This window comes from Stenella coeruleoalba (genome assembly GCF_951394435.1).
Source record: "Stenella coeruleoalba genome assembly, chromosome: 19".
NCBI lineage: Eukaryota > Metazoa > Chordata > Mammalia > Artiodactyla > Delphinidae > Stenella > Stenella coeruleoalba.
Window position 1 is genome coordinate 12,273,061 of NC_137165.1, and position 24,640 is coordinate 12,297,700.

General features: G+C 53.0%; 1 protein-coding gene across 6 annotated transcripts; it reads left to right on the forward strand.

Moving 5' to 3' along the window:
- Positions 1-4,978: 4,978 nt before the first annotated feature.
- Positions 4,979-23,357, forward strand: P2RX5 (purinergic receptor P2X 5). 6 transcript variants are annotated; one of them, XM_079903630.1, is made up of 13 exons: positions 4,979-5,347; positions 9,318-9,468; positions 10,105-10,176; positions 10,462-10,537; positions 10,624-10,720; positions 10,979-11,059; positions 11,302-11,440; positions 11,907-12,043; positions 12,500-12,593; positions 12,743-12,808; positions 14,817-14,899; positions 15,636-15,785; positions 17,216-23,357. In XM_079903630.1, the coding sequence occupies exons 1-13, from the start codon at positions 5,211-5,213 to the stop codon at positions 17,283-17,285; spliced, it is 1,353 nt and encodes a 450-aa protein (XP_079759756.1). In that variant the 5' UTR covers positions 4,979-5,210; the 3' UTR covers positions 17,286-23,357. The 6 variants fall into 6 exon arrangements, 4 of the variants coding, with proteins under 4 accessions (XP_079759756.1, XP_079759757.1, XP_079759758.1 ...); XM_079903631.1 differs by having other exon boundaries at positions 17,229-23,357; XR_013824960.1 differs by lacking the exon at positions 17,216-23,357 and having other exon boundaries at positions 12,743-13,861; positions 15,636-15,686.
- The last annotated feature ends 1,283 nt before the right edge of the window (positions 23,358-24,640 follow it).

Here is a 24,640-nt window from a genome sequence, read left to right on the forward strand (position 1 = left end):
TCTACCCACTAAGGGTCCTGATGCTCTAGTCCGGCTTGGGCGGGGGAATTGGCTTTGGGGGCAAGCACTCTGGGTGAGCTTTGATGTCAAGACCCACACCCTGTGAGATACTAGTTAATGAGATCAGGGTTTGTTCATCTGATTACACTTTGTCAGTGGGTAGCGCTCAGCACAGACTTGGAGTCTTGATGACTAACAAGTTGCTTCAGGAGACAAATGTAACATAATGCTCTAGTAGAGTTATCTCTGTTGAAATCTTCTAGAAATACACACTCAAAAATAAAGGCTTAGTCACTCTACTCTTGACACTTCAAATATGCAGGCTAATGGGTAGAGGCAGGATGATCAGGAATCAACCTTCCCCCCTTCCTCCTTCCCTCCCTCCCCCCATCCCCCCTTCTCTTCTGGATGACCACTTATCTCATTATAGACCCAGTGGAGCAGAGTGGTAAAGCCTTTTCTGCCTTCATCGCCCTATAGGACAGATAAGGTGTGCACTCAGCTGTAACTCCCTGAAACATACAGCTTGGATCCTGTCCTTTGGGAATTTAGAGGAGGAGAGGGATCCAGGAGGCCTTTGTGAAGGAGACAAAGCCCTGTGAAGGCTGAGCCTTGAAGCCATGAAGTACTGAGGAGAGACCCGCCTGAGCAGAGGCACAGGGATTGGGAAGTGCGGGATGTGATAAAGCTGTCAGTCAGTTCCCCTGAAGCTGGTGTGCGTAAAGGGCTCGTGAGGCCAGAAAGGCAGGTGGGGATAGAGACTGCAACAAAGAGGAAGGATCTGTGGGAGGACTGAGTGCAGGAGCTGTGGACGCCGCACCCACTCTCGGGTTTCACACGAGGATGTCCCGCTTGCTCGCAGTTCATCACTACAGTCCTGTGAACTCGAGGAGACAGAGGTGGGATGGACGAGGGCTGTTTCATGAAGGTGGGGAAAACCCCGCAGGGAGCACGAGCAGGACCATCTTTCTCTACCGTGCGCCATGTTCGTGCTGGCGCTGCTGTGTGGGTTTGGTTGGTTTGAGTTTGAATCTTTATCCTTTTCAGTGCCCAGTGAGCCAGCATTTGACGGTTTAGTCTTTTAAAGTGACACCTCAGTGGAGTTTTTCCCCAGGTCACATTCTGAGAACTGAGTAATGAGTAAGAACCCATCACTTAAGACAGGACTCAGAAATGCTTCCTGCAGAGACAGGCTTCCTTCTTCCCGTTGACTCTTTGAAGCAACATTAGTATCTGCTATTTCTTTTTTAAAAAAAATTTTAATCTTTATTGGAGTATAATTGCTTCACAATACTGTGTTAGTTGATGTTGCACAACAAAGCGAATCAGCCATGTGCGTACACGTGTCCCCACATCCCCTCCCTCTTGAGCCTCCCTCCCACCCTCCCTATCCCACCCCTCTAGGTCATCACAGAGCGCCAAGCTGATCTCCCTGTGCTCTGCGGCTGCTTCCCACCAGCCAACTATTTGACATTTGTTAGCTTATATATGTCAATGCTACTCTCACGTTAGCCCAGCTTTGCCCTCCCACCCCAAGTCCTCAAGTCCATTTTTTATGTCTACCTCTTTATTCCTGCGCTGCAGCTAGGTTTGTCAGTACCATTTTTTTTTTTTTAGATTCCATATATATGCGTTAGCATATGGTGTTTGTTTTTCTCTTTCTGACTTACTTCACTCTGCTCACCATTGCTAATTATTAGAGAAATGCAGATCAAAACTACAGTGAGGTATCACCTCATGCCAGTCAGAATGGCCATTATCAAAAAATCTAGAAACAGTAAATGCTGGAGAGGGTGTGATGAAAAGGGAAGCCTCTTGCACTGTTGGTGGGAATGTAAATTGATACAGCCACTATGGAGAACAGTATGGAGGTTCCTTAAAAAACTAAAAATAGAATTACCATATGACCCAGCAATCCCACTACTGGGCATATACCCTGAGAAATACTATTTCTTAAATGGACCAGTAATGTCTGTTAATGGAATGTGTTTATCAAAGCAGGACTCCTCAGAGCAAAAGAAAAATTAAAGGATGAATTGCTTCATGAAACCCTTTCCGTGCCACGCCTCTCCCACTCTTGTCCCTTCTAGGTCATCCAGGATATTTCGGGCTCTGAAGGAGGGCTCTCCTTGCCTTGTGATGACTTCCTTTTGTGCCCTAGGACAGATTCAGATTTCCTATCTCAGGCCTCGTTTGATCCCTCCTCTCCTCTGGGGTGGGAAATTGAACCTCGTTTGTTAGGTGTAAGTAACCTCTGAACCTCTCCTCCAAGGACGTTATTTTATGAGATTTGTATTTTATTTCTCTTTTGCTTCCTTTTAATTTTTTGGAGAATAGTTTTTGAGTTCATTTAATAATTTCCCATCACTTGACTGCAGCTACCTTAAATCATCCAATGAGACAGACTTACGAACCAGATGAGATTGGTCAGTCCCTTCACTGCCAGCCCCTTTCTTTAAGGTGGACCACAGTCATTATAATGAAGCGTGATGTGGATGCCTTTGGGGGAGGAGAGGGAAGGGGGCTTTGACTACTTTGAGAACTAGCCATTCACCCCTGACCCCTGACTTACTACTTGCTAAGCTGATAAGCAGTCGCACAGTAGTGGTGGCGAAGATCATTTGAACAGGGTGCCTGTTGAGATGGGTTTAGGTAGAGACTGGAAAAACCACTCAAAGACAGCAGGCAGTTTTCATTCAAGTGGAGAATTCATCTTGGATTTGGAAACATCCCTGCCTTGAACTTCTAATAATGCAAACGTAAAAAGCAAAGACTCTGGTACTTCCCTGGCGGTCCAGTGGTTAAGACTTGGCACTTCCACTGCAGTGGGTGCAGGTTCGATCCCTGGTAATGGGAACTTCTGCATGTGCAGCCAATAAAAAAGCAAAGACCCCTTCTCCCACTTTGGGTATAATGGGAGTTAGACCTGAACTTGGGGAGGTGAGCCGGCCCCAGTGATACGGAGGTAGATTGCAGATACTTAGGTTTGCAGCTCCAGGGAAGTATTTTTCACATTGTTTTGACCATGACCCACAAGAAGAAATATATTACACGTCATTATACGCACACACATACTTCAAACAAACATTTCACCAAACTGTCTACACTTACTTCCTTAAACACACTCTGATATTTTCTTTTTGTGAATATGCTGGTTGGAACCCAGTAAACTGATGTCCTGACCCACTGATGGGTCTGGATCTAGCCTGAGAAGCTGTGAGGGAGCCCACAAGGAAGGGTCTGGCCCTGGCCCTGAGAGCAGCGCTTTCCCCATTGGTTGTCCCTCGTGGTCTGTAAAGCACCTGGATAGTTCTGTCAGAAACTGCAGCCTGGTCTTGGCTGGGCCGTGGGGGGTTCAGGAGGGGCTGCCCACACTGGAGGGCAAACAAGAGCAGGTTGGTGGGCCTCCTCATAAGGCGTGGTGTCACTCCATTGAGGCTGCATCTCTGAGTGCTGGAGAGCCGTGTGAGGGGAGGGCTGAGGAAGAGGCTGGCAGGAGAGTGAGGAAGGGAGGCCTGGTGACAATTCCTAAGCCTTTCCCCCAGGATGATGTCAGCTTCCAAAATCCCCAGCCATGACTGGAACAGGGCGGCAGCGAAAATCTCCCTGTTTAAAACGTCAGGCCTGAGTTTCACTCAACAAATATGTACTGACATATTATGTTGCAGTCATAGCGGTGGGCATGGGATGCAGAGATGTCCAAAGGCAAGGTCCCCGCCCTCCTGGAGCTTACGGTCTTAGTGAGGGACACAGACAATAAGTAAATAAGATCATATTCAAGAGTGATAGGGGCTCTAAGGGAATAAGAAAGGGTAATGGGATAGTAAGTGTTTGGGGTGGAGGCGCTTTTGGTGGGTGGTAGTAAGAACAGGACTTTTTTTTTTTTTTTTAAGGAAATGGCATTTGAATTGAAATTGATGAACAGTTGCAAAAATCTGTGCTTCCGAAATGGCAGCTTGAGAGCAAAATACAGATTTGCTGGTCCCATCCTAGCCTTAAGGGAATGAAAATATTTGGGGCAGGGCCCAGGAATTTGCATTTTTCTTCCAAATGATACCCATGCTCACTAAAACTGGAGGCGTGCTGCCCTGGGGCTTTTACTTTGAGAGGAGGTCACACCTGGTGAACTTTAGGGTCCCTTCCAACTCCCAACTCCCAGAGCCTATGGTTCAGGGAAGGGAACTTATTCCTGTGTGAGAGCCAGGCTAGGGAGAGGAGCAGGACCACGTCCGGTCAGACTGCAGGATGGCAGCGAGTGAAATGCGGAAAACAAGCGTGCACAGCCCAGCACACACGTGCACACGCACACCGAGCTCACCCAGGACCCCGCCTCTCGATGGCTGTCCCACGTTCTGAACCTGATCTTCTCAGAGGTGTCCTCATCTGTGTTCCCACTGCCTCTAATTTAATTCCACCGTCCGTGAGGGGTTGCAGATTCAGCAGCTTAGGTGAGGTCCGTCTCTTGCTTTGGGAGCATTTCCACAGCTGGTCCCCGCCCTCTCTCCAGGCATCTTTAAGATCCCAGGCCTCGGCTGCCTGTCTCCCCATCCCCACCCCACCCACCCTCCCTGCCCTACAGAGTTCTCCGTGCTCTGGCCACTGGGGCGTGCCTGGCAACTTACTCCCCCGGAGTGTGGGGTTTAAACGGGCCGGCCGCAGCTGCTGCAGTAGGAACTGCGCACTTCATCCCAGCCCCCATCCTGTGAGGGGAGGGCGAGGGTTGCCCCAGGGAGCAAGAAAAATCAAGAAACCTGTTTGTATCTGTCTGTCAATGCTCTTTATCCCGTCTTCGCCTCCACTTCCTGTGTTGTAGGTCCCCCTCCCCTGGCCTCAGTTTCCCCGGCCATGCAATAGGAGGAACCCCTGGATTTCTTTGGGGGCGGAGAAGGGGCGTGGCTTCCAAAGGAGACCCTCTTCTCACCGCACCCCTCCCGGGCGGCGGCGATCGCCAGGAGGGCCCTCGCAGGCCAGTGGCCGGGCGGCGGCCCGGCGATGTCACTGTCACAGTCAGGGGAGGAGGCAAGGTCGCAGTCTGAGGCCCCCGCCTGGCCTCGGGCGGCGCTGCCGCGGCCTCGCCAACCGCCGGACCCCGCCCGGTGAGCCGCGCACCCGGGCGCAGCGGTGCCCACACTGGAGGCCGGGCGGCGGCGGGGGCGGCTCCATGCGGTACACGTGTGGCGACGCGATCGCGGGGCAGGTGAGCCGGCGCCATGGGGCAGGCGGGCTGCAAGGGGCTCTACCAGTCGCTCTTCGACTACAAGACCGAGAAGTACGTCATCGCCAAGAATAAGAAGGTGGGCCTGCTCTACCGGCTGCTGCAGGTCTCCATCCTGACCTACCTGGTGGTGTGAGTTCTCCGGGGCTCGGGGCTCGGGGAGGGGGAAGGGCCGGCCGGGGCCGCAGCTGTGGCCTCCGGGGGCTGGGAATTGGCCTGGGGGCGCCGGGGGTGCCCTGTGACTGGGCTCTGGGACCCTGCTCGGGAAGGCAGCCCTTCTTGTACCGTTGGGCTTAAGGGTGGGGGGTAAGGAGGGAGCCCTCAACTCCCCAGCGGCTCTTGAGGTGATGAGATGCGCCGGGGTTCCTGGGGCCCCCCCATTTGTGAGGCTTTCCGTGGGCAGTTCCTTTCTCCAGGGCTGGGGCCGCCAGTGCTAGGGCTTTGGGAAGGGGGCGAGGCTGCGGGGGCTTGGGCTGCAGCTGTCATGGCAGCCCCCCTGGGCCCTAGCCCGGGCTGGCCCAGGCCGGCCCCCGGTGGTTTATTTATAGTCACTGAGCTCAGCGCCAGTCTCCTGGCAGGGGCAACTCAGGAGCCTGGCATGTCCCAGAACTCCCTTCTGGCTGGCTCGCCCCACCCGCGGCTGGCCTCTCTGGGGGTCCTGCCCCGAAACCCTCTGCGCTCCCTGGCACCCAGCTCTCCTGTCTGCCCCCCTCCCCCGCCCTGCAGGAGCTGGCACCATCAGCTGAGGGGCAGCTCCTTGGGGTCAGCCAGGCACTGTTCAGAGGCCTCACCCCCAAGCAGGGAGCGGACAGGTGGAGAGGAAATGACACCAGACAGCTGCGATGCGGATGTGCCTCTTTTATTCCTTCAGTTTAATGCTGTTGAGTCCCTCCTACTTCCTGACTTGGGGAGCAGTAGAGGCTCCTCCAGGGAGGGCAGCCCTGACCTCACCTCACTCCCACCCGGAGGCCGGGCTTCATCCCTGAGCTTCATCCTTAAGACACCTGGCTGCCCCCCACCTGAGGGCCTTCTGTCTTACTGCTCCTCAGCCAGGCTTCCCTTTCCTCCCCTACGTCGTTAGCGCCCACTCATCCTTCACACCTGGGTTCTCGCATGCTCCTCCCCAGAATTCCCACAATGTAATTACGTGCGTATTCAGGGGATCATTTGCTTAACGTTCGTGCTGACTGCCCTTGTCAGCCTGGGGATGCCATGAGGGCGGGGCCTGCCTGGTATCCCCTAACTGCTTAGGGGACAGGTGTGAAACGAATGAGTGAATGAAGGGTTGTTGTTCCTTGAGTATTTGCTGAATGTTTCTGTCCAGGCCAGGCCCAGTGTGTCCCTACTAAAATGGCTGGTTGGCTCAAGGGTCACAACCCTCTCAGAGGTCTTGGAGATGGGACAGCCTAGGGCCCCAGGACATGCCAGCTCTGCCCCCAGAGATGAGGGTGGAAGCATCCTGGTTGCTGCCTGGGAGAGGCAGGGCATCCCACAGCACTGCTGCAGGACCTCAGGAAGGCGGCTTCCTGCCCTCTTCTGGCTGCAGTTTTCCCAACTTTACCAAGGCGGGTTGACCTGGACAATCTCTAATTAACAGTAACCTCAGTAATAAGTTGATGTGTTATATTCATTGAGCTCCTCCTCTGTGCCTGGCACTCGCTGTGCTAAGCAATTTACGTGTGCCGTCTCATTAAAAAAAAATTTTTTTTTCTATTTTGATGTAATTTATACTCACAGAAAAGTTTTAAGAGTAGTAGTTTTTTTAATGCCCTTCACCTAGATTCCTCAAATGTTAACATTTTACTACATTTGTGTTTTCCTTATCCCTTTCTCTTTCTATGTGTGTGTATACATGTGCAATTTTTTTCTGTTGAGTAGGTTGCAGGCATGATGTCTCTTGATTCCTAAATTCTTCCATGGGTATTTCTTAAAAACAAGGAATCTCTTATTTAATGAAGTAAAAGCATGAAAATTCGGGAATTAACATAAAAATATTATCATCTAAGCAATAGACCTTTTGTAAATTGTCCCCAAAATTACCTTTATAGGAAAAGAAAATCCGAAATCATGCCTTGTGTTCAGTTGTCATGTCTCCTTTAATCTGGACTCACTCCTGAGTCTGTCTTTGTATCTTATGACACTGACATTTTTTGGAGAGTGCAGGATCTTTTAAAAACCATTTTTAAATTGAGGTAAAACTCACATAGCATGTAGTTCATCATTTTAACTAACCATGTTAAATTACACAATTCAGTGGGTTTTAGTACATTCACAATGTTGTACAACCATCACCACTATCTAATTCCAGGACGTTTCCATCACCCCCAAAAGAAACCTGTGTCTATTAACAGTCATTTGCAATTCTCCCCTACCACCATCCCTCCCTTGGTAACCACTAATCTACTTTTTGTCTCTATAGCCCATTCTGGACATTTCATATAAATCAAATCATTACAACATGTGGCCTTTTTTTGTCTGGCTTCTTTCACTTAGCAGAATGTTTTCAAGATTTATACATACTGTAGCCTGTGTCAGTAAATTATTCCTTTAATTGCTGAATAATACCTCCTTGTATGGATACACCACATTTTGCTTATGCATTCATCTGTTGGACATTTGGATTGTTTCTACTTTTTGGCTATTAGGAAAAATGCTGCTAAGAACATTCATGTGTAAGTTTTTGTGTGGATATATGATTTCAATTATCTTGGTTATATACTGAGGAGTGGAATTGCTGGGTCATATAGTAACCTTGTGAGCAACTACCCAACTGCTTTCCACAGCACCTACACCTTTTTACATTCCCACCAGCAAGTACCAATTTTTCTGCATCCTCACCAACACTTGTTATTTCCCATTTTTTGGATTACAGCTGTCTTATTGGGTGTGAAGTACTATCTCACTGTGTTTTTTGATTTGCATTTCCTGACTAAAGATGTTGAGCATCTTTTCACGGGCTTATTGGCCATTTGTATGTCTTTCTTGGTGAAATATCTATTCAAATCCTTAGCCCATATTTAAATTGGATTACTTGTCTTTTTTATTGTTGAGTTGTAAGACTTCTTTGTATATTCTGGGTACTAGACCCTTATCAGTTATGTGACTCACAAATATCTTCTCCCATTCTCTGGGTTGTCTTTTCACTTTGTTGATAGTGTCTTTTTTTTTTTTTTTTATTTTATTCTTGGTGACTTTTGGAAGTTTGCCAATAGAACCTCCTCATAAGTAAACTCTGGAATTCACATGTACTGTTTTTGTTGTTGTTGTTGGGGGTAGGAGTTTATTAATTTAGTTTTGCTACGTTGGGCCTTCGTTTCTGTGCGAGGGCATTCTCTAGTTGTGGCAAGCGGGGGCCACTCTTCATCGCGGTGCGCGGACCTCTCACCGTCGCAGCCTCTCGTTGCGGAGCACAGGCTCCAGACGCGCAGGCTCAGTAGTTGTGGCTCACGGGCCTAGTTGCTCCGTGTCATGTGGGATCCTCCCAGACCAGGGCTCGAACCCGTGTCCCCTGCATTGGCAGGCAGATTCTCAACCACTGCGCCACCAGGGAAGCCCCGATAGTGTCCTTTGATGCACAAAAAAGTTCTTAATTTGGATCAAGTCCAACTTACCTATTTCTTCTTTTGTTGCTTGTGTTTTGGGTGTCAAAGAGTACAGGATTTTGCACTCTAATTTTGTAGAATCCCCCTCAGTTTGGGTCTGTCTGAGGTCTCCTCATGATAAGTTCCAGGTTGTGCACTGTGTCCTTTAACCATCCTCACCCCTCTGGAAGGAGGTGCACTTAGCCCTGTGTTGACCCCCAGAGTTCATTGGCTCACCCGGGGTCACATGGCAAGTGTGGGTCGAGCTGGTTTCATCCCAAGCTTGCCCAGCTGCAGGGCCTTGGCTCCTGAGAGCAGCAGCCTCTCGCTTCTGGGGTTGCTTGTCACCTCTGCTGCTTGCAGGACTGGCTTTCAGGCGGCAGAGGGAGTTGTGACTCCTGCCCAGGAGCTGGTGGGAAAGGTGGAGCCCCAAGCCCGACCCCTCCACACCCTGGGGGCCTGAGGAAACTTCCTGAGGGCAGCAATGAGGCTGACGCCCACCTGCTTGCCCCTCCCTGCAGCTGGGTGTTCCTGGTGAAGAAGTGTTACCAAGACACGGACACATCCCTGCAGAGCAGCATCATCACCAAAGTCAAGGGTGTGACCTTCACCAACACCTCAGAGCTTGGGGAGCGGCTCTGGGATGTTGCCGACTATGTCATCCCACCCCAGGTCTGAGCCCCACCCAGCACAAGGGCCCAGGCTGGCAGGGTCTGGATCCGGGTGGGTGACATGGGAAACTGCTTGGGGGAGCCAGGGACCTCCATTCACTGTCTCCCTTGGCCTGGGATGGCTGCAGGGTTTGCAGATAGACTCTGCCCAGGTCCTTTACCCCATGCCAAACCCCAGCCCTCCCCAACTGTGCCTTGCGGGGCTGCTCTGTTCCCATGAAACCCTGAGCCTGTTGAAACCAAATGGGACCCAGAGAACTTCTAGGTCAGTGTGAGTCAGGTGGCCTGGCACCGAGAGCCCTGCCCTTATATTGGCCACTGTCCCTGGGAGCAGTTCCCTGTGCCGGGGCCGGGCCACCTCTTCACTGCCCCTTCTCCTCTCTCCCCTCCTGTATCTCAGCTTGGACCCTGGGGGCTGAGGTCAGAATGGTTTGGGGTTGTGGGCATAGAAGAGACCCCTCTAAGCATACCTGCTCTGGGACTCCGAGGTCAGTGGGCTCGTGGGTGGGATCCACTGATTTGTGGCCCCAGTGTCTGCAACACCCATGCAGAGATCCCACCACCTGCCAGGCAGCCCCGGGAAGGGGGGACCCCAGATGGCAGGAGGGGGTTCCTCAACCTCCCTCTGGTTTCTCAGGGAGAGAATGTCTTCTTTGTAATCACCAACCTGGTCGTGACCCCCAACCAGCGGCAGGAAACCTGTGCCGAGGTGCGTCTTGGTGCAGAGAGCTGGGGAGGGGGTGGGAGAGCTGCCAGCAGTACTTGGGGTCCACCCCTCTCCTGAGGCAGGGGTGTCAACCCCCTCCGAGGGCCCTGGGGGATGCGTGCACCAGCGTGCATACCTGCATTATTCAGGGGAGAAGCAGGTTCTCAAGGGGTGAGCAGCCACAGGCAAGGGAGGAACCCCTGGCCTCACCCTGGGGTGGGACCTGGTTCTGAGAAGGGGTCCCTGCAAGCACCTGCCCCCCGCCAGGCACCCTTTCTCTCCTGGCAGAGTGAAAGCATTCCGGATGCCTTGTGCTATGAGGACAGCGACTGCCCTCCTGGGGAGCCTGTTGTGGCTGGAAACGGTGAGGCCTGGAGTAGACAGGGCTGGGGGCAGAAGGGGAGTTAGAACCAGGAGGTTCCTGGCATTGTCCTTCTCCCACCCCTGCAGGAGTGAGGACTGGCCGCTGCCTGCGGGCGGGGAGCGAGCAAAAGGGCACCTGTGAGATCTTCGCCTGGTGCCCGGTGGAGACAAAGTCCAGGCCAGCGTGAGTGGCTGTAACCTCGGGACCCTGAGGAGTTACCCAGTCCTGGGCAGCGGGTCCCAGCCCAATGGTGGAGACATGTCCTGGGGGAGAAGCCAGGGCACCCCACAAAGGCCCCAGGACCACCCCGACATGATCAAATTGACTATCCTTTGCAAAGGCTCCAGGGCACCCAGGGAGCAGACAGGCTTCAGCCTCCGCACAGGCATGGAGGGGGCGGGGTAGGGCCTCCTGAGCAGACTGTCCTGCCTCGGTTTTCAGGAAGCCACTCCTGGGCGAAGCTGAAGACTTCACTGTTTACATAAGGAACTTCATTCGTTTCCCCAAATTCAACTTCTCCAAGTACGCGGGCCCATGTGTCTGGGACGCTGTGTGGAGTGCCCCACTGGGTGGTGAGGGGGCACCCTTTCCCGTGCGGTGGCGGCAGGGCTGTGTCCTTTCGTGCTGGAGGGTGTTGGGGGTGGGGAAGCAGTCAGGATCTGAGGGGCTTTAGCCAAGGGCTCAGTGTGGGTCACACCCGGTTTCTGGCCTGGGAACAGCGAGTCTCACCTTCCTTTCACTGGCTCTTCATGGCCTCCACCCAGGACAAATGTGCTGGACACCACAGACAGAGCTTTCCTGAAGTCCTGTAAATTTGGCCCCAAGGACCCCTACTGCCCCATCTTCCGACTTGGGTCTGTGGTCAGCTGGACGGGGAGCAGCTTCCAGGAGATAGCTGTGCAGGTGGGTGGTGGGGCTGGCCGGCTCTGGGCTTGAGCTCTGCAGTGAGGAGGGGGTGTGGAGGAGGACCCACGCGATGGGGTGGCCCTACAGTCACCTGCCCAGGGACCGTCTCAGAATTAGCTGTGCTGCACACTTGCACCTGCGTCTGGCTCTGAGTCCAGGGGCATCAGCTGAAACCGAGCCAGGAGCCCCACTGGCACCCTGGCTGTGGTGTGAGGTGCCAGTCCTGCAGTAGGTGCTTGCTCGGGTCATTCCCTTCTCCCTGGAGCGTGAAGCAGGAGGATATGGGCTGTCCGCGACGCACTTTTCTCAGTCACTCCAGAGGTGTGAACCCTGGGCCTTCTTCCCTCCCGGAAGGATGCTCCAGTGGGGCCAACCCCCTGCCTGAGCTCTCCACGAAAAGCTGGTCTGTGACTTGTATCTCCAGAAAGTTCTGTGCACTGATTCTTGTCTCTTTTGCATCAAGGGTGGTGTGATAGGAATTCAGATTGAATGGGACTGTGATCTTGATAGAGCTCCCTCTGAATGTTACCCTCGCTATTATTTTAACCGTCTGGACAACAGATTTTCAGAAAACTCTCTTTCTTCTGGGTACAACTTCAGGTAACTGGGGCTAAGTCTGCCACCTTATGACCCTCTCCACGTTTCGTGTCCTTGCCTGGGTGCCAGCGCTACGACACCCCTTCCTGGGGGTGGGTGTCAGAGCGGGAGGTGCAGGGAGGCTGCCAGGGGGCCTCTGGGAGAGAAGCATCTGCCATGGCTCTGGACTTGCCCTGAAGCTGAGGCCTGGGTCAGGCCCATCAGTGCCTTGGTGGTCCGGGTTGGCCCAGTAGTCGTGGGAAAGCCCTTGCCTCTTGGGGAGCGTCTGACAAGAACTTCAAAGATCTGAACGAACCTTTTATGTCACGTCACCAAGGGGGTCTCCAACCTTTCCTGGGCCTGCTGAATGCCAGGGTCCTGGGGTGGGGGGGTTATAAATCTCCAAGGTAGTGGAGCCTGTGTTGCCAAACAGGGAAGACCCAGGTAGGCCGAGGGCTCCCCGAGCCGTGTCTCCCCCAGGTTTGCCAAGTATTACCGAGATGCAGCTGGGGTGGAGCTCCGCACGCTGTTTAAAGCCTACGGGATCCGCTTTGATGTGATGGTGAACGGCAAGGTGTGTGGGTGAGGCTCCCCTTCTGAAGCTGGGCAGGTCCTGGGAGGGTGGGGCATGCTGGGGGGACCCCAGGTTGGCTCTGGGGGAGTCCCTGGGGATCCCGCTGTCCTGCTGCCTTCCTCACCCCACCTTGTCTTTCTGTGCTCCAGGCAGGGAAGTTCAACATCATCCCCACAGTCGTCAACGTGGGCTCAGGGGTGGCGCTCATGGGTGTGGTGAGTACCTCTCCCCCACCCGCTTTACCCTCCGAGCACCCGCAGGGGCGGGCAGCAGGGACACTGCCCCACAGGAGTTGTCCCAGTGCTCCAGAAAGAACCAGAACTGGGGAGGTCAGTGCGGATGGGGGTGAAGAGGGCTCTCTGGGACTTCACACCCCTCCAGCAGCCCCCAGGTGGCCGTGACTACCTGGGTTTCTTTCCAGAGCCAGAGTGGCTTCTGCCTGTGGCTCTGCAGCTAGGAGGGGCGGGTTCTCTGGGATCCTGCGCAGCCTTGTTTCCACTTCTGCTAAAAAGAGGCAGGATCCGGCTATACACAGGGCTTCTCAGCCGCGGCCCTGTTGACACGTAGGGCCAGATCACTTTTTTTGAGGGGTGACCGTGTGCATTGTAGAGTGTCTGACAGCATCCTCGGCCTCTACCCACCAGACGCCAGCGGCACCTTCCCCCACAGTTGTGACGGCCAATAATGTCTCCAGACGTCGCCAAACTGCCCCCCGGTTGTGAATCACGGGGCTAAAAAGATGAGAGGCAGGGAAGTCGGGCTGTAGTCCAGGTCTGTCCCTTCAGTTGGGCAGAGGGGCCACCGGAGAGGAAGTAACAGCTGGAGGGCAGGGAAAGGCTTCCTCTGGATCTTTCATGCCCCTTTGTTTTTCTGGAAGTTTTTTAAAGACAAGGCAGTCATCAGAGTGGCTCACACCCGTACCAGCAAGCCACTTGCCAAGGTTTCTGGCAGCCTTGTCCCCTGGTTCCTCTGCCCAGGAGGTCACAGCAGCCCCATGGGGGCTTCCAGGAGGACCTAGGACTGACTTCTTATTGAGACCAGGAACACCATGTCCTGTAGCAGAACTCAAAGAGGCCATGCTCCTGAGAGGTGGTCAGTGGATGAAAGTGGGCCCCAAGGGCCTCCTCTTAACTGCAGCAACATTGTTGGGGGGCCCTGCACGTTTACATAGGTAACTTCCCGAGACAGGGGCCATCTTCAGACATCACTTTCTTATGATGGGGGTAAATCAGAACACAGGCATCTGGGGACACACTTGTGAAATGAAGGTAAGGGGGAAAAGTGGTAGAGGCTGGGTGGGGGGTGGGAGGAGTGTTCTCTGTGGAACAAGGAATTGATGACCTTTTTAGCATCTGGCGGGGGGAGTATGGCGGGGAAGGTTGTGCAATGCCCAGGGTCAGAGGACTTGCTTCACCTGTGGTCCTCCATCAACCCTCTCCCACCCCCCCGCCCCCTCCTCTCTGTGCAGTGGGTGGAGTCGCCCTCTGGTGGAGGAGACTGGTATTTGCGCCATCCACTCTGGTCTGAAGAGCTTGTGTTCAGGTGTCAGTGGGTCGGTCCTCTGGGTTGGCTCAGCCCTCATCTTTCCTTGACCGCTGCTGTGGTGTCCTTGTTGTTCAGATACCCTCCAGTCCCTCTCTCACTGCCTACTAGAGGGATCTTCCCGCAATGCCACAATTCTGTTCCTGGCCCTGTTCCCAGGCATGACGAGCCTGTTCCTCTGCAGTGCCCTTCCTGAGCGTTTTTTCCTTTTTCCTTATATAAAATCCTATTCAGCTTCAAGACTCAGCCCAGATGTTCCTCCCCAGGCTGAGTAGCGTCCCATCTTCTCTCTGCTGCCCCTGCTCCTGTCCCCATCCTGGGACATTGTCACTGTCATAATTTATATGCCCGCCTCCTGCACCAGAGGGGGAGTCCCCAGAGGGTTTCACTGGCTTACTCTTGGCCGCACCCCAGGGCAGTGCTTAGCAGACACTGGCTGAAGGCGTGATCCGATGGGATCAGGGTAGTGCGGGGTGCTCACCCTGAGGGGTCAGACAGACCACAGGCTAACTCGGGCTCTACCATGGAGCAGCTTTGTGGCCCTGGACAAAGATGCCTCTTTCTGAGCGCAGCCCCCCTCAGGGGTTGCTGCAGGATCAAATGGGATGTAGTTGGTGTCAAGTGGCCGGGTGCTCTCTGGAAGTCTAGGATCCTGAGTCAGGGACCCCAACTCTTTTGCAGGGGTCTTTCTTCTGCGACTTGGTACTCATCTACTTCATCAAAAAGAGCCACTTTTACCGAGACAAGAAATATGAGGAAGCGAGGTCAGTTATGCTTCCTCCCAGCGGCCCTAGGGGAGCCCACTAGGTCAGCCTTTCCCCCTCCCGGGCTCAGAACTCTTACCCTGGTTTTATGTCGGCGTTTGGCGGGTAGAGGCAGGGCTGAATACGGGGAGCTCCCTTGGAAGGGCTGGGTAAGGCGGAATGTTCTGAGTACCGGCTCTACAAAACTGGATTCTACTTCAGAGCAGCTGGCAGAAGACAAGACCACCCAGGCCATGGGCAGGAGACCTCGTTTCCAGGCCTGGCCCTGCCACTGTCTCCCCAGGTGACTTTGGACCAGTCCCAGGCCGCCTTGGGCCTCAGTTTCTCTGTGAGATGAGAGTGTTGGTTTACATACAGTGCCTTCCAGCACCTACAATTTTAGGATTCTTGGACTTGGTGGTCCTGGTGAGTGAGTGAGTGAGTGAGTGTGTGAGTGTGTGTGTGTGTGTGTGTGTGTGTGTTCGTGTGTTCAGAGGAGCTGAGATGGGAAATGCACTGGGCGCTGCTCCCTCACTCCCACCCCAACCTGGGACGGGGCGGAGGGCCAGCCTGCATCATCTGCCTGGACTGAACCCCAGCCCTGGTTCTCGGGCTGAGCCCTGAGCCCTGACTGTACCTGCCACCCCTGCTGAGCTGCTGGGGGAAGAGGGGCGCCCCCTGCAGGGCGAGTGGCTCACCTGTCCCAGGGAGGAGGTGGGACCCACAGGCCAGGGTTAATGGGTCATGTCCTGCCCAGGGACCTAGAGGTCCTCGCCCGAATGGCAGAGTCCTCGCAGCAGAGCATGGCCCCGGACGCGGCGGGGCTGGCGGAGCAGCCAGAGGTGCAGGATGGAGGTCGCGCCCAGGAGAATGGCTGTGTGTGCCGGCAGCTCCTCCAGCCTGCCAGGTGAGGGGCTGCCCAGCCGAGGGCCAGGAACGAGGCCCGCAGAGACAGCCCAGCTGGCTACTGTGCTCCCTGCTCTGGGTGACCTGGCCCCAAGGCAGCATGCCAGGGACCCAGCAGAGCCCATCCAAGCTGGACTCTGGGGGGGAGGGGTGCTGGTGGTGCTTTAGCCCCTCCACGATGCCCGTTACCCTCCAGTACCCCTGAGCGACCACAAACCTGTCTGCTTGCTATGCTGTGCCCACGTTAAGACAGTACTATCATTTACTCAGGCTTACTCTGCTGGGCACTGCTCTGAGTTCTTTGTACATGTGAACTCTTTTCAGCAACCTAATGAGGTGGACATTAATATTTCCTGTTCTAATGAGGAAACCAAGGCTCAGAGAGGTCAAGTAACTTGCTCAAGTCACACAGCTAATAAATGGCAGAGCTGGGATTTGAACCTGGGCAGTGGGTTCCTAGAATCCAGTTCTCCATCAGGTTGTTTTGCCTTACCGGCCCTTCATCCCTCCACGCCTCATCAGATGCCTCCCCCTAAGCTCCTCTTTGATGTGGAAATTCTGGAGCTGCCCTAGCCTGAGGACAGTGGTGGCTGTGCTGACAGGTGACCTGCAGGCTGCCCTTCCCTGAGCACTGCCCAGAAGCCCCGGGCAGCCTGGCGCTTTCTGTAGACCTGACCACAGCCTGGCGTGGGAGGGAGCCCTGGGCTGAGTCAGGAGGCAGCCCTCAGGCCTGCTCTGCTTCCCTGCCTCGCTATGTGCCCCTGAGCAAGTGCCTGGCCCTTTCTGGGCCTGTTTTCCCTTTTGTTCCGGGGGTGCTGGACACAGGGGAACCTCCAGCTCAGTGAGTAGGGTTCCCTGACTCTCCTCTCGTGAACTACGTCAGAGGCGTTCACTGACCTGGGGCTGGCTGCCCTCTGCTTCGAGCTTCCATTCTCTGCTGACTCAGCGATTGGCAGCCTCCAGTGGGGAACTGGGCCTGGGCAGGGAAAGAGGGAGCGGTGAGCCAGGATGGAGAGGGAAGGCAAAGGATGGAGAGGAGTGAGGAAAGAACGATGGAGAGGATGGGAGATCTGCTGGGGTAGGCCTGTGCCAGCAGCCCCCCACGTGCTCCCTGTCACTTCCTGGGTGCTCACCTGAGCTCCTTCGCCTACAAGAGGAAAGAGCGGTTGCCCTGCTGGTCTTGGCCAGCCTCGCCTGTTGCTGTGGGGCCGCAGCGGCTGCTCATTGCTGGGCCAGCTCCAGAGGCCGCGGCCTGAGCACCTCCCTGTGCCTGGGCTGTGGCCAGGGAGCCCTCAGACTGCTGCTGTGAACGCTCACTGCCTACCGCGCTGCCAGCCAGAGGCTTCTGCAGGCGGAGCCTGCCTTTAGGGAGGCCGTCCCTGCCTGCAGGGCTCCCAAGCGTCCTCTGTGCCCCCACCCGCCCACACACAGGTCTGGCCACCAGGGGAATGGAAAGGTGAATGTGGAGCAGCTGCAGAACCTGCAGACCGTGGAGGCATAGCCAGAGCTGTTGGCTGACAGCAGATTTGGTGAAGATTTGAGGGCAGAACTGCCCACGGCTCTGAACTGGAAAGAGTCATCGTCATCCACATGGGACGGGGCTTCCAGGCACAGCCCTCTCTCCTGCACTTTGGGATCCTGCTACAAGCTTTTTGTTGTGTGTGTGCGGAGGGGAGCCTCCCTGTGGCCACAGTGGCTCATGCAGAAGAGGCCCTGGGGAGGGGAAGGGTGGAGGGCAGGCCAAGGGCCTAGAGTGTTTTCATTTTTCCTGAGAACTTAGTAGGGCATTCAGTTATTCATTCACATAACAAACACTGATGCCTGCTGCGGGCTGGGCCCTGTCCAAAAGATGCTTGAATGAGACACTGACCTGGCCCCCAGGGAGGGGGGCATGCATGTAATTCCCTTCAGAGCCGACAGACATGACAGCTGGGCCCAGGACTCTGGCCTTCCTCCAGCCTCTAGCCGAGACCTGCACAAATCCCTAGAGCGAATGATGGCTCCTCAGAGAAGGACCTTGGCCAACACCCAAGGGGACATGTGGCCTTGCCCCCAGGGGTGAAATTTAAAGGTGGCCAAGGAGGCAACTGGGAAAGGACTGGACCTGTGAGGAGGCAGCTGGCCATGAGGAAGGAGAGCCTCGGGAAGCTCAGGGGATAGCGTCTCACCCAGATGGGAGACACATCTGCCTGTGTGGTTTGGCTCTCGCTGTTCTGTGGGGCTTGCAGTGTCCCTGCCCGGCTTCCCTCCCTGTCTCCTCTAGGGCTCCATCTAATGAGATGATGAATGGCGCTCAGTCGTCAGGTGGAAACAGTTGTTACTAGGTTGGCCTTCAACCCCCTCCCTCAGTGGCTGTAAAGCACTGCTATTAAAGTGTGGTCTGGACCAGCAGCATCCGCATCATCTGGGAGCTTGTTAGAAATGCAGTCTCAGGCCCCTCCCTCATCCCCCTAAATCAGAACCTGCATTTCAGCAAGACTCCCAGGTGATTCACGCGCACGTGAAAGGTGGAGAAGCAGTGCTTGAGGAGATGGCGCAAGCTACTCTGAGACCAAGCAGATTCCCCCCTTCCCTCCTCGGGAAAGTGGCATTATGCTCAATTCATTTAAATTAAAATATTTCGGCTAGGTCATACTTAAATGACTCAAAATTTAAGAGGTACAAAAGAACAGAAGTGAAAAGCTTCCCTCCCACCCGTTCCCGGAGGCAACCTGTGTTACCAATTCCAAGAGGCTCACCTGTCTTGCTGAGAATCCACTGGGTTACTCACGCCTTCCCTCAGGAAATGAACTTTTCCTGCCGCCTGCAGTCAGACCAAGTCTCCTCTGTCAGATGCAAGAGAATATGCTGGGCTAGGGAGCCGGCTGGCTGGCTTCTCCCGCTGCACTGGCTGAGGAGCCCCAGCGAAAACGCAAGGGGAGGGGTCTAGAACTCAATCATGGTTGTTGAAACCAGCTGGCAGCCCAGGCCTGCAGTGCTGCCCGTCACCCAGCAAGCCTGGGTGCTGTGTGAGCACCTGCCCTGACTCAAAGGAGCACCCTCTCTGAGAGGACTCTGGTTCTCCTCCACACAGAGCGGGGAGTAAACATCCTTCCACTGGGGCCTTTGGACAAGAGGGTTGGAGGGGCGGAAAGGTCTCTGGCGAGGCTGGCCTCTGGGGCACAGGGGCGTGGTCCCCAGAACTGGACCCCTTCTAGATCAAGCAGCTCCTCCCCTGGGCTGCTAGGTGACCTGTCAGCAAGCCCAACCTGCTGTCTGAAGAGAAAGTGAAAAGTCCAGGTGATTTGCTGTGGTGTTTCATTTCCTCTCTAAGGCTAACCCTTGGATCTGATAACACAGCATGTTACTTATATGTTTGGGAGTGAAAAGGGCAGGGGTCACGGCCACTGAGGAGTTGGGTCTGGTTTCTTTTAACCTGCTTTTGGAATCGCTTGGCAGCAGCCATAACACTTGACAGCTGTGCTATTTGTTTTATACTGGAATGGAAATGTCTCCCTACAGCTACTCCTTCAGTCAGTAAATATTTATTGAGTGCCTACTGTGTCAGGTGTTGGACTAAATGCTGGTGACACAGTGGCGAGCAGCACAGAAACGGTCCCTGCCCAGGTGCTCAGAGTCTAGAGGTCACACATCAATCACAAACAGGATGGGATGCTTTGAGAGTCCTCAGTGAGGAGGGGCCAGGTTTCCACAAGGAAGTGACACACAAGTTGAAGTCAGAAAGGTTAGTAGCAGTCTAACTAGGTGATGGGGGAAGCATCCACGTCAGGGAACTGCATGTAGAAAAGACGTGAGAGAGCAACTGAGGAAATGGAATGCAGACGGTGTCACTGGAGCAGCTTCTGTGAGGCTTTCATCAAGTTAACGTTCTTTAATTTTAAGGGTTGCCCCTTTAAACTTACTGCCATGGAGGACTTAACCTGTTTCTTCAAGTACAGCAAAGCTTTCCAGGTGGCCTCTCCCGTACATGTCAGAGGCCCCATGCTCAGGAAGCCAGACTGGCCAGTGGCCCCCATCAAAGCTTCTGGATGGTGTCACACACAGCCAGTTCCCATGCTTTTGCACAGCATCACCCCTGCCCGCGTTTTTGCAGAAACTTGGTGAATGAGTAGGAGGCTCATTAATCTTACAGAAACTGGCTTTGAAGTGGGAAGAAGAGAAGCAGGAACTTGAGCACTTTCCAAACCTGGGAAATCCCCTTTCCCTCGGTGCACCTCATCAGGAAGATGATCATGCTAGCCTCTTAAGATCTTTCCATGCTGACATTTCAGCATCACAAGAATTGTCTATGCTTATGTTCAAGCCCTGGCCTAAAGCCATCTACCTATTCCATGCCTTTGGAGTACCATGATGCTGGCCAACAGGAAAGTTTCAAATTGGGTGCTACTAATGTGACATCATAGGGACCAGCCATTGAAAGAGCAAAGAGCGGGCTTCCCTGGTGGCGCAGTAATTGAGAATCCGCCTGCCAGTGCAGGGGACATGGGTTCGCGCCCTGGTCTGGGAAGATCCCACATGCCCCGGAGCAACTGGGCCCGTGCGCCACAACTATTGAGCCTGTGCTCTAGAGCCCGTGAGCCACAGCAACTGAGGCCCGCACACCTAGAACCCGTGCTCCGCAACAGGAGAGGCCACCGCAATGCGGCAAAGAGTGGCCCCCACTCACTGCAACTAGAGAAAAACCCGCAGGCAGCAACGAAGACCCAGCGCAGCCAAAAATAAAATAATTTATATATATAAAAAAAAAAGCGCAAAGTGCCCTTTACTCCTGATGCAGTGGTCATCAGGACTGATCAGTCACAGATGCCTTTTTGTGCCCCCCAAGCCCATCAGTTCCTTTCTCAGTGGCTAGCTGACCCCTGGGAATAAAGGGGGGGAATGTGACTTCCTCCAGGTGTCTGAGTACCCCAGATAGGGTCTGCAGTGCCCTGGGAAGTCCTTAAATCACCCCATTTGGAATGGCAACTTGCACGTCTGGAAAAGGGCTCCACTTGGTTCCAACCTGCCCCCCCCCCCCCTCCAAGTGGTACAACTCTCCTCAGAGCATATTCTCCAGTGGACCCAAGAATGCTCTCTACAAAAGATACCTTTCTTTCAGCTGTTTCCCCTTAGGCCAGCACACAGAATTAAAGGGGGGAGATATCAAGCATTTTCTGGGTCCTGACCAGTATATGTATTTTCTGACATTTTAATTTGGTTATAAAACAATAAAAGGTGTTAACTTTAAATGTGTCCTGATCTTTTCTCCTACATATTTTCATGGATACCTGGTGTTTTAGAGGAAAATGTAAAGAAGGCAAGACCAAAAGAGGCAGACACAAGAAACAAATAGTGAGCAATATATTACTTCCCTTATTGTCTTGCAAAGAAATTCAAATGAAAGGAAACTCTTTAAACTAGCAAACATTAAAGGACTAGGAAGGCACTGATAAAACTGGTCCTTTTCATTTAATGAGTATAATCTGATAAAACTCTGGAAAGCATTTGGAATCAAGTTTTTATCTTCTAGTAGCTTACTAAATTCCCTCAAAATGATATAGATGTGAAGACATGCACTGCAGTCTTTTTTATAATAACCTTTCAAACAATTTTACTGCCCAACAATAGAGGAATGGTTAAGTAAATCAGCTCACTTTCGCCATACCCCCCAGCAGGACTCACCCTGCATCAGGACTGAACCCTCCCTTCCCACTTAGAGAAGTCCCTGAAAGGACCAGGGAGGTTGGGAGAGGGGGTGGGGTGTGTAAACCATGAACGTGAGCATCTTCATTGGTGGTCAGAGAAAGGGTTCAGAGGTGGTCACTGGGAGAAGGAGGCAAAGCTATCACCTCAGCCGCTTCTTGGCTTCATGTGAAAACATCTGGTCCAGAGCCCAAAATGGGATTCAGGAGGCCTGGGCCTCCACTATTGGTCACAGGTTACCACCTACTATCTGTAAAAGGGGACCTGAATTCAAGTTCTCAGATCCCCTTCTGATCTAAAACTGATTCTTTTCTAAAAGTCCCAATCTGATCACATCGCTCCTAGCTAAAACTTTCAAAGGCTCCCCCCAATTGCTATTAGTATCAAGGGCAAACTGTAATTGAGCAAGACCCTATGTGGCCTTCCCGGGACAGAATGTCCTCCACATGCCTCCTGTCTGTAGAAAAACTTTAGCTTCCTAGGCTTTCCCCCAGTTCCAAAGAATAAATTTAATCAGAGAAGGGAGAAAACACAGAAAGAAAGAAAAACAGTCAAGCAAGACAAAATAATAGCTAAACTAAGTCAAAGACCTTTAGTTCCTCCTCAAGGGCTATAGATAACATTCTGAGCCACCTCCTTTGAGCTGTTTTGCAGATAATGAAACCCTCACCAGGTGGAAGAAGTTAACTGTATGCTGCCCACAAGCAGTAGACCCCAGACCTGTTAGAACCACAAGGTTGATGATGTTAACTCCTGGTCACCTCAACAGCAACCAATCAGAAGACTGTCCACAGGTTGATCACGCACCCTGCAACCCTCTCCCTCACCCTGTCTTAAAAAACCTTTCCCTGAAAGCCATCAGGGAGTTTGGGCCTTTTGAGCACTAGCTGCCTGGTCTCCTTGCTTTGCGCCTGCAATAAGCACTGCACTTTCCTTCACCACAACCCAGTGAAAGTAGATTGGTTTTACTGCGCATGGACAAGTGGACCCAAGTTTAGTTCGGCAGCAAAACCTCCCACTGTGCTCTACCTCAGGGCCTCTTCTAACTTTTCAGACACAGGCCAAACTCCTTTGTTCTCACTGGCCCTCACACATGCACTTTCTTGCAAGTAACTCCTTCTCCACACCTGACTGTTACTCAACCTTTGCATCCTAGTTGTAATGTTATTTCCTCAAAGAAGCTACCCCAGGGGCTTCCCTGGTGACTCAGTGGTTAAGAATCCACTTGCCAATGTAGGGGACACAGGTTTGAGCTCTGATCGGGGAAGATCCCACATGCCGCGGAGATACTAAGCCCGTGTGCCACAACTACTGAGCCTGTGCTCTACAGCCCGTGAGCCACAGCTACTGAGCCCTCATGCCACTGAGCCCACATGCTACAACTACTGAAGCCTGTGCGCCTAGACCCCATGCTACACAACAAGAAAAGCCACCGCAATGAGAAGCCCATCAATACAACTAGAGAAAGCCCGCGTGCGGCAACAAAGATGTAATGCAGCCAAAAATAAATAAATAAAATAAGTAAATTGAGAGATTGGTTCAAGATGGCGGAGTAGAAGGACGTGCTCGCACTCCCTCTTGCGAGAGTATCGGAATCACAACCAACTGCTGAACAGTCATCGACAGGAAGACACTGGAACTCACCAAAAAAGATACCCCACATCCAAAGACAAAGGAGAAGCCACAACGAGACGGTAGGAGGGGTGCAATCACAATAAAATCAAATCCCATAACTGCTGGGTGGGTGACTCACAGACTGGAGAATACTTATACCACAGAAGTCCACCCACTGGAGTGAAGGTTCTGAGCCCCACATCAGGCTTCCCAACGTGATGTCCAGCAACGGGAGGAGGCATTCCTAGAGAATCAGACTTTGAAGGCCAGCAGGATTTGATTGCAGGACTTCGACAGGACTGGGGGAAACAGAGACTCCACGCTTGCAGGGCACACACAAAGTAGTGTGCGCATCGGGACCCAGGGGAAGGAGCAGTGACTGCACAGGAGACTGAACCAGACCTACCTGTTAATGTTGGAGGGTCTCCTGCAGAGGCAGGGGCGGGGGGGTGGGGGTGGGGGGGGTGGCCACTGTGTCTTACTGTGAGGACAAGGACACTGGCAGCAGAAGTTCTGGGAAGTACTCCTTGGCGTGAGCCATCCCAGAGTCCTCCATTAGCCCCACCAAAGAGCGGGTAGGCTCCAGTGTTGGGTTGCCTCAGGGCAAACAACCAACAGGGAGGGAACCCAGCCCCAACCATCAGCAGACAAGCGGGTTAGGATTAAAGTATTACTGAGCTCTGCCCACCAGAGCAACAGCCAGCTGTACCCACCACAAGTCCCTCCCATCAGCACACTTGCACAAGCCTCTTAGATAGCCTCATCCACCAGAGGGCAGACAGCAGAAACAAGAACTACAATCCTGCAGCCTGTGGAACAAAAACCACATTCACAGAAAGATAGACAAGATGAAAAGGCAGAGGTCTATGTACCAGATGAAGAAACAAGAAAAAAAACCCAAAAAAACAACTAAATGAAGTGGAGATAGGCAACCTTCAGAAAAAGAATTCAGAGTAATGATAGTGCAGATGATCCAGGACCTCGGAAAAAGAATGGAGGCAAAGATCGAGAAGATGCAAGAAATGTTTAACAAAGACCTAGAAGAATTAAAGAACAAACAAACAGAGATGAACAATACAATAACTGAAATGAAAACTACACTAGAAGGAATCAATAGCAGAATAACTGAGGCAGAAGAACGGGTAAATGACCTGGAAGACAGAATGGTGGAATTCACTGCTGCGGAACAGAATAAAGAAAAAAGAATGAAAAGAAATGAAGACAGCCTAAGAGACCTCTGGGACAACATTAAATGCAACAACATTCACATTATAGGGGTCCCAGAAGGAGAAGAGAGAGAGAAAGGACCAGAGAAAATTGAAGCGATTATAGTCAAAAACTTCCCTAACATGGGAAAGGTAATAGCCACCCCAGTCCAGGAAGTGCAGAAAGTCCCATACAGGATAAACCCAAAGAGAAACAGGCCCGGACACATAGTATCAAATTGGCAAAAATTAAAGACAATGAAAAATTATTGAAAGCAGCAAGGGAAAAACGACAAATAACATACAAGGGGACTCCCATAAAGTTGAGAGCTGATTTCTCAGCGGAAACTCTACA

Excerpts from the sequence above, each read along its gene's own strand:
- P2RX5 (XM_079903630.1), top strand. The coding sequence starts at position 5,211 with ATGGGGCAGGCGGGCTGCAAGGGGCTCTACCAGTCGCTCTTCGACTAC. Across the intron at positions 11,060-11,301 it reads CCCAAATTCAACTTCTCCAA|GACAAATGTGCTGGACACCA; the intron begins GTACGCGGGCCC and ends GCCTCCACCCAG. Across the intron at positions 12,809-14,816 it reads GGGTGGCGCTCATGGGTGTG|GGGTCTTTCTTCTGCGACTT; the intron begins GTGAGTACCTCT and ends ACTCTTTTGCAG.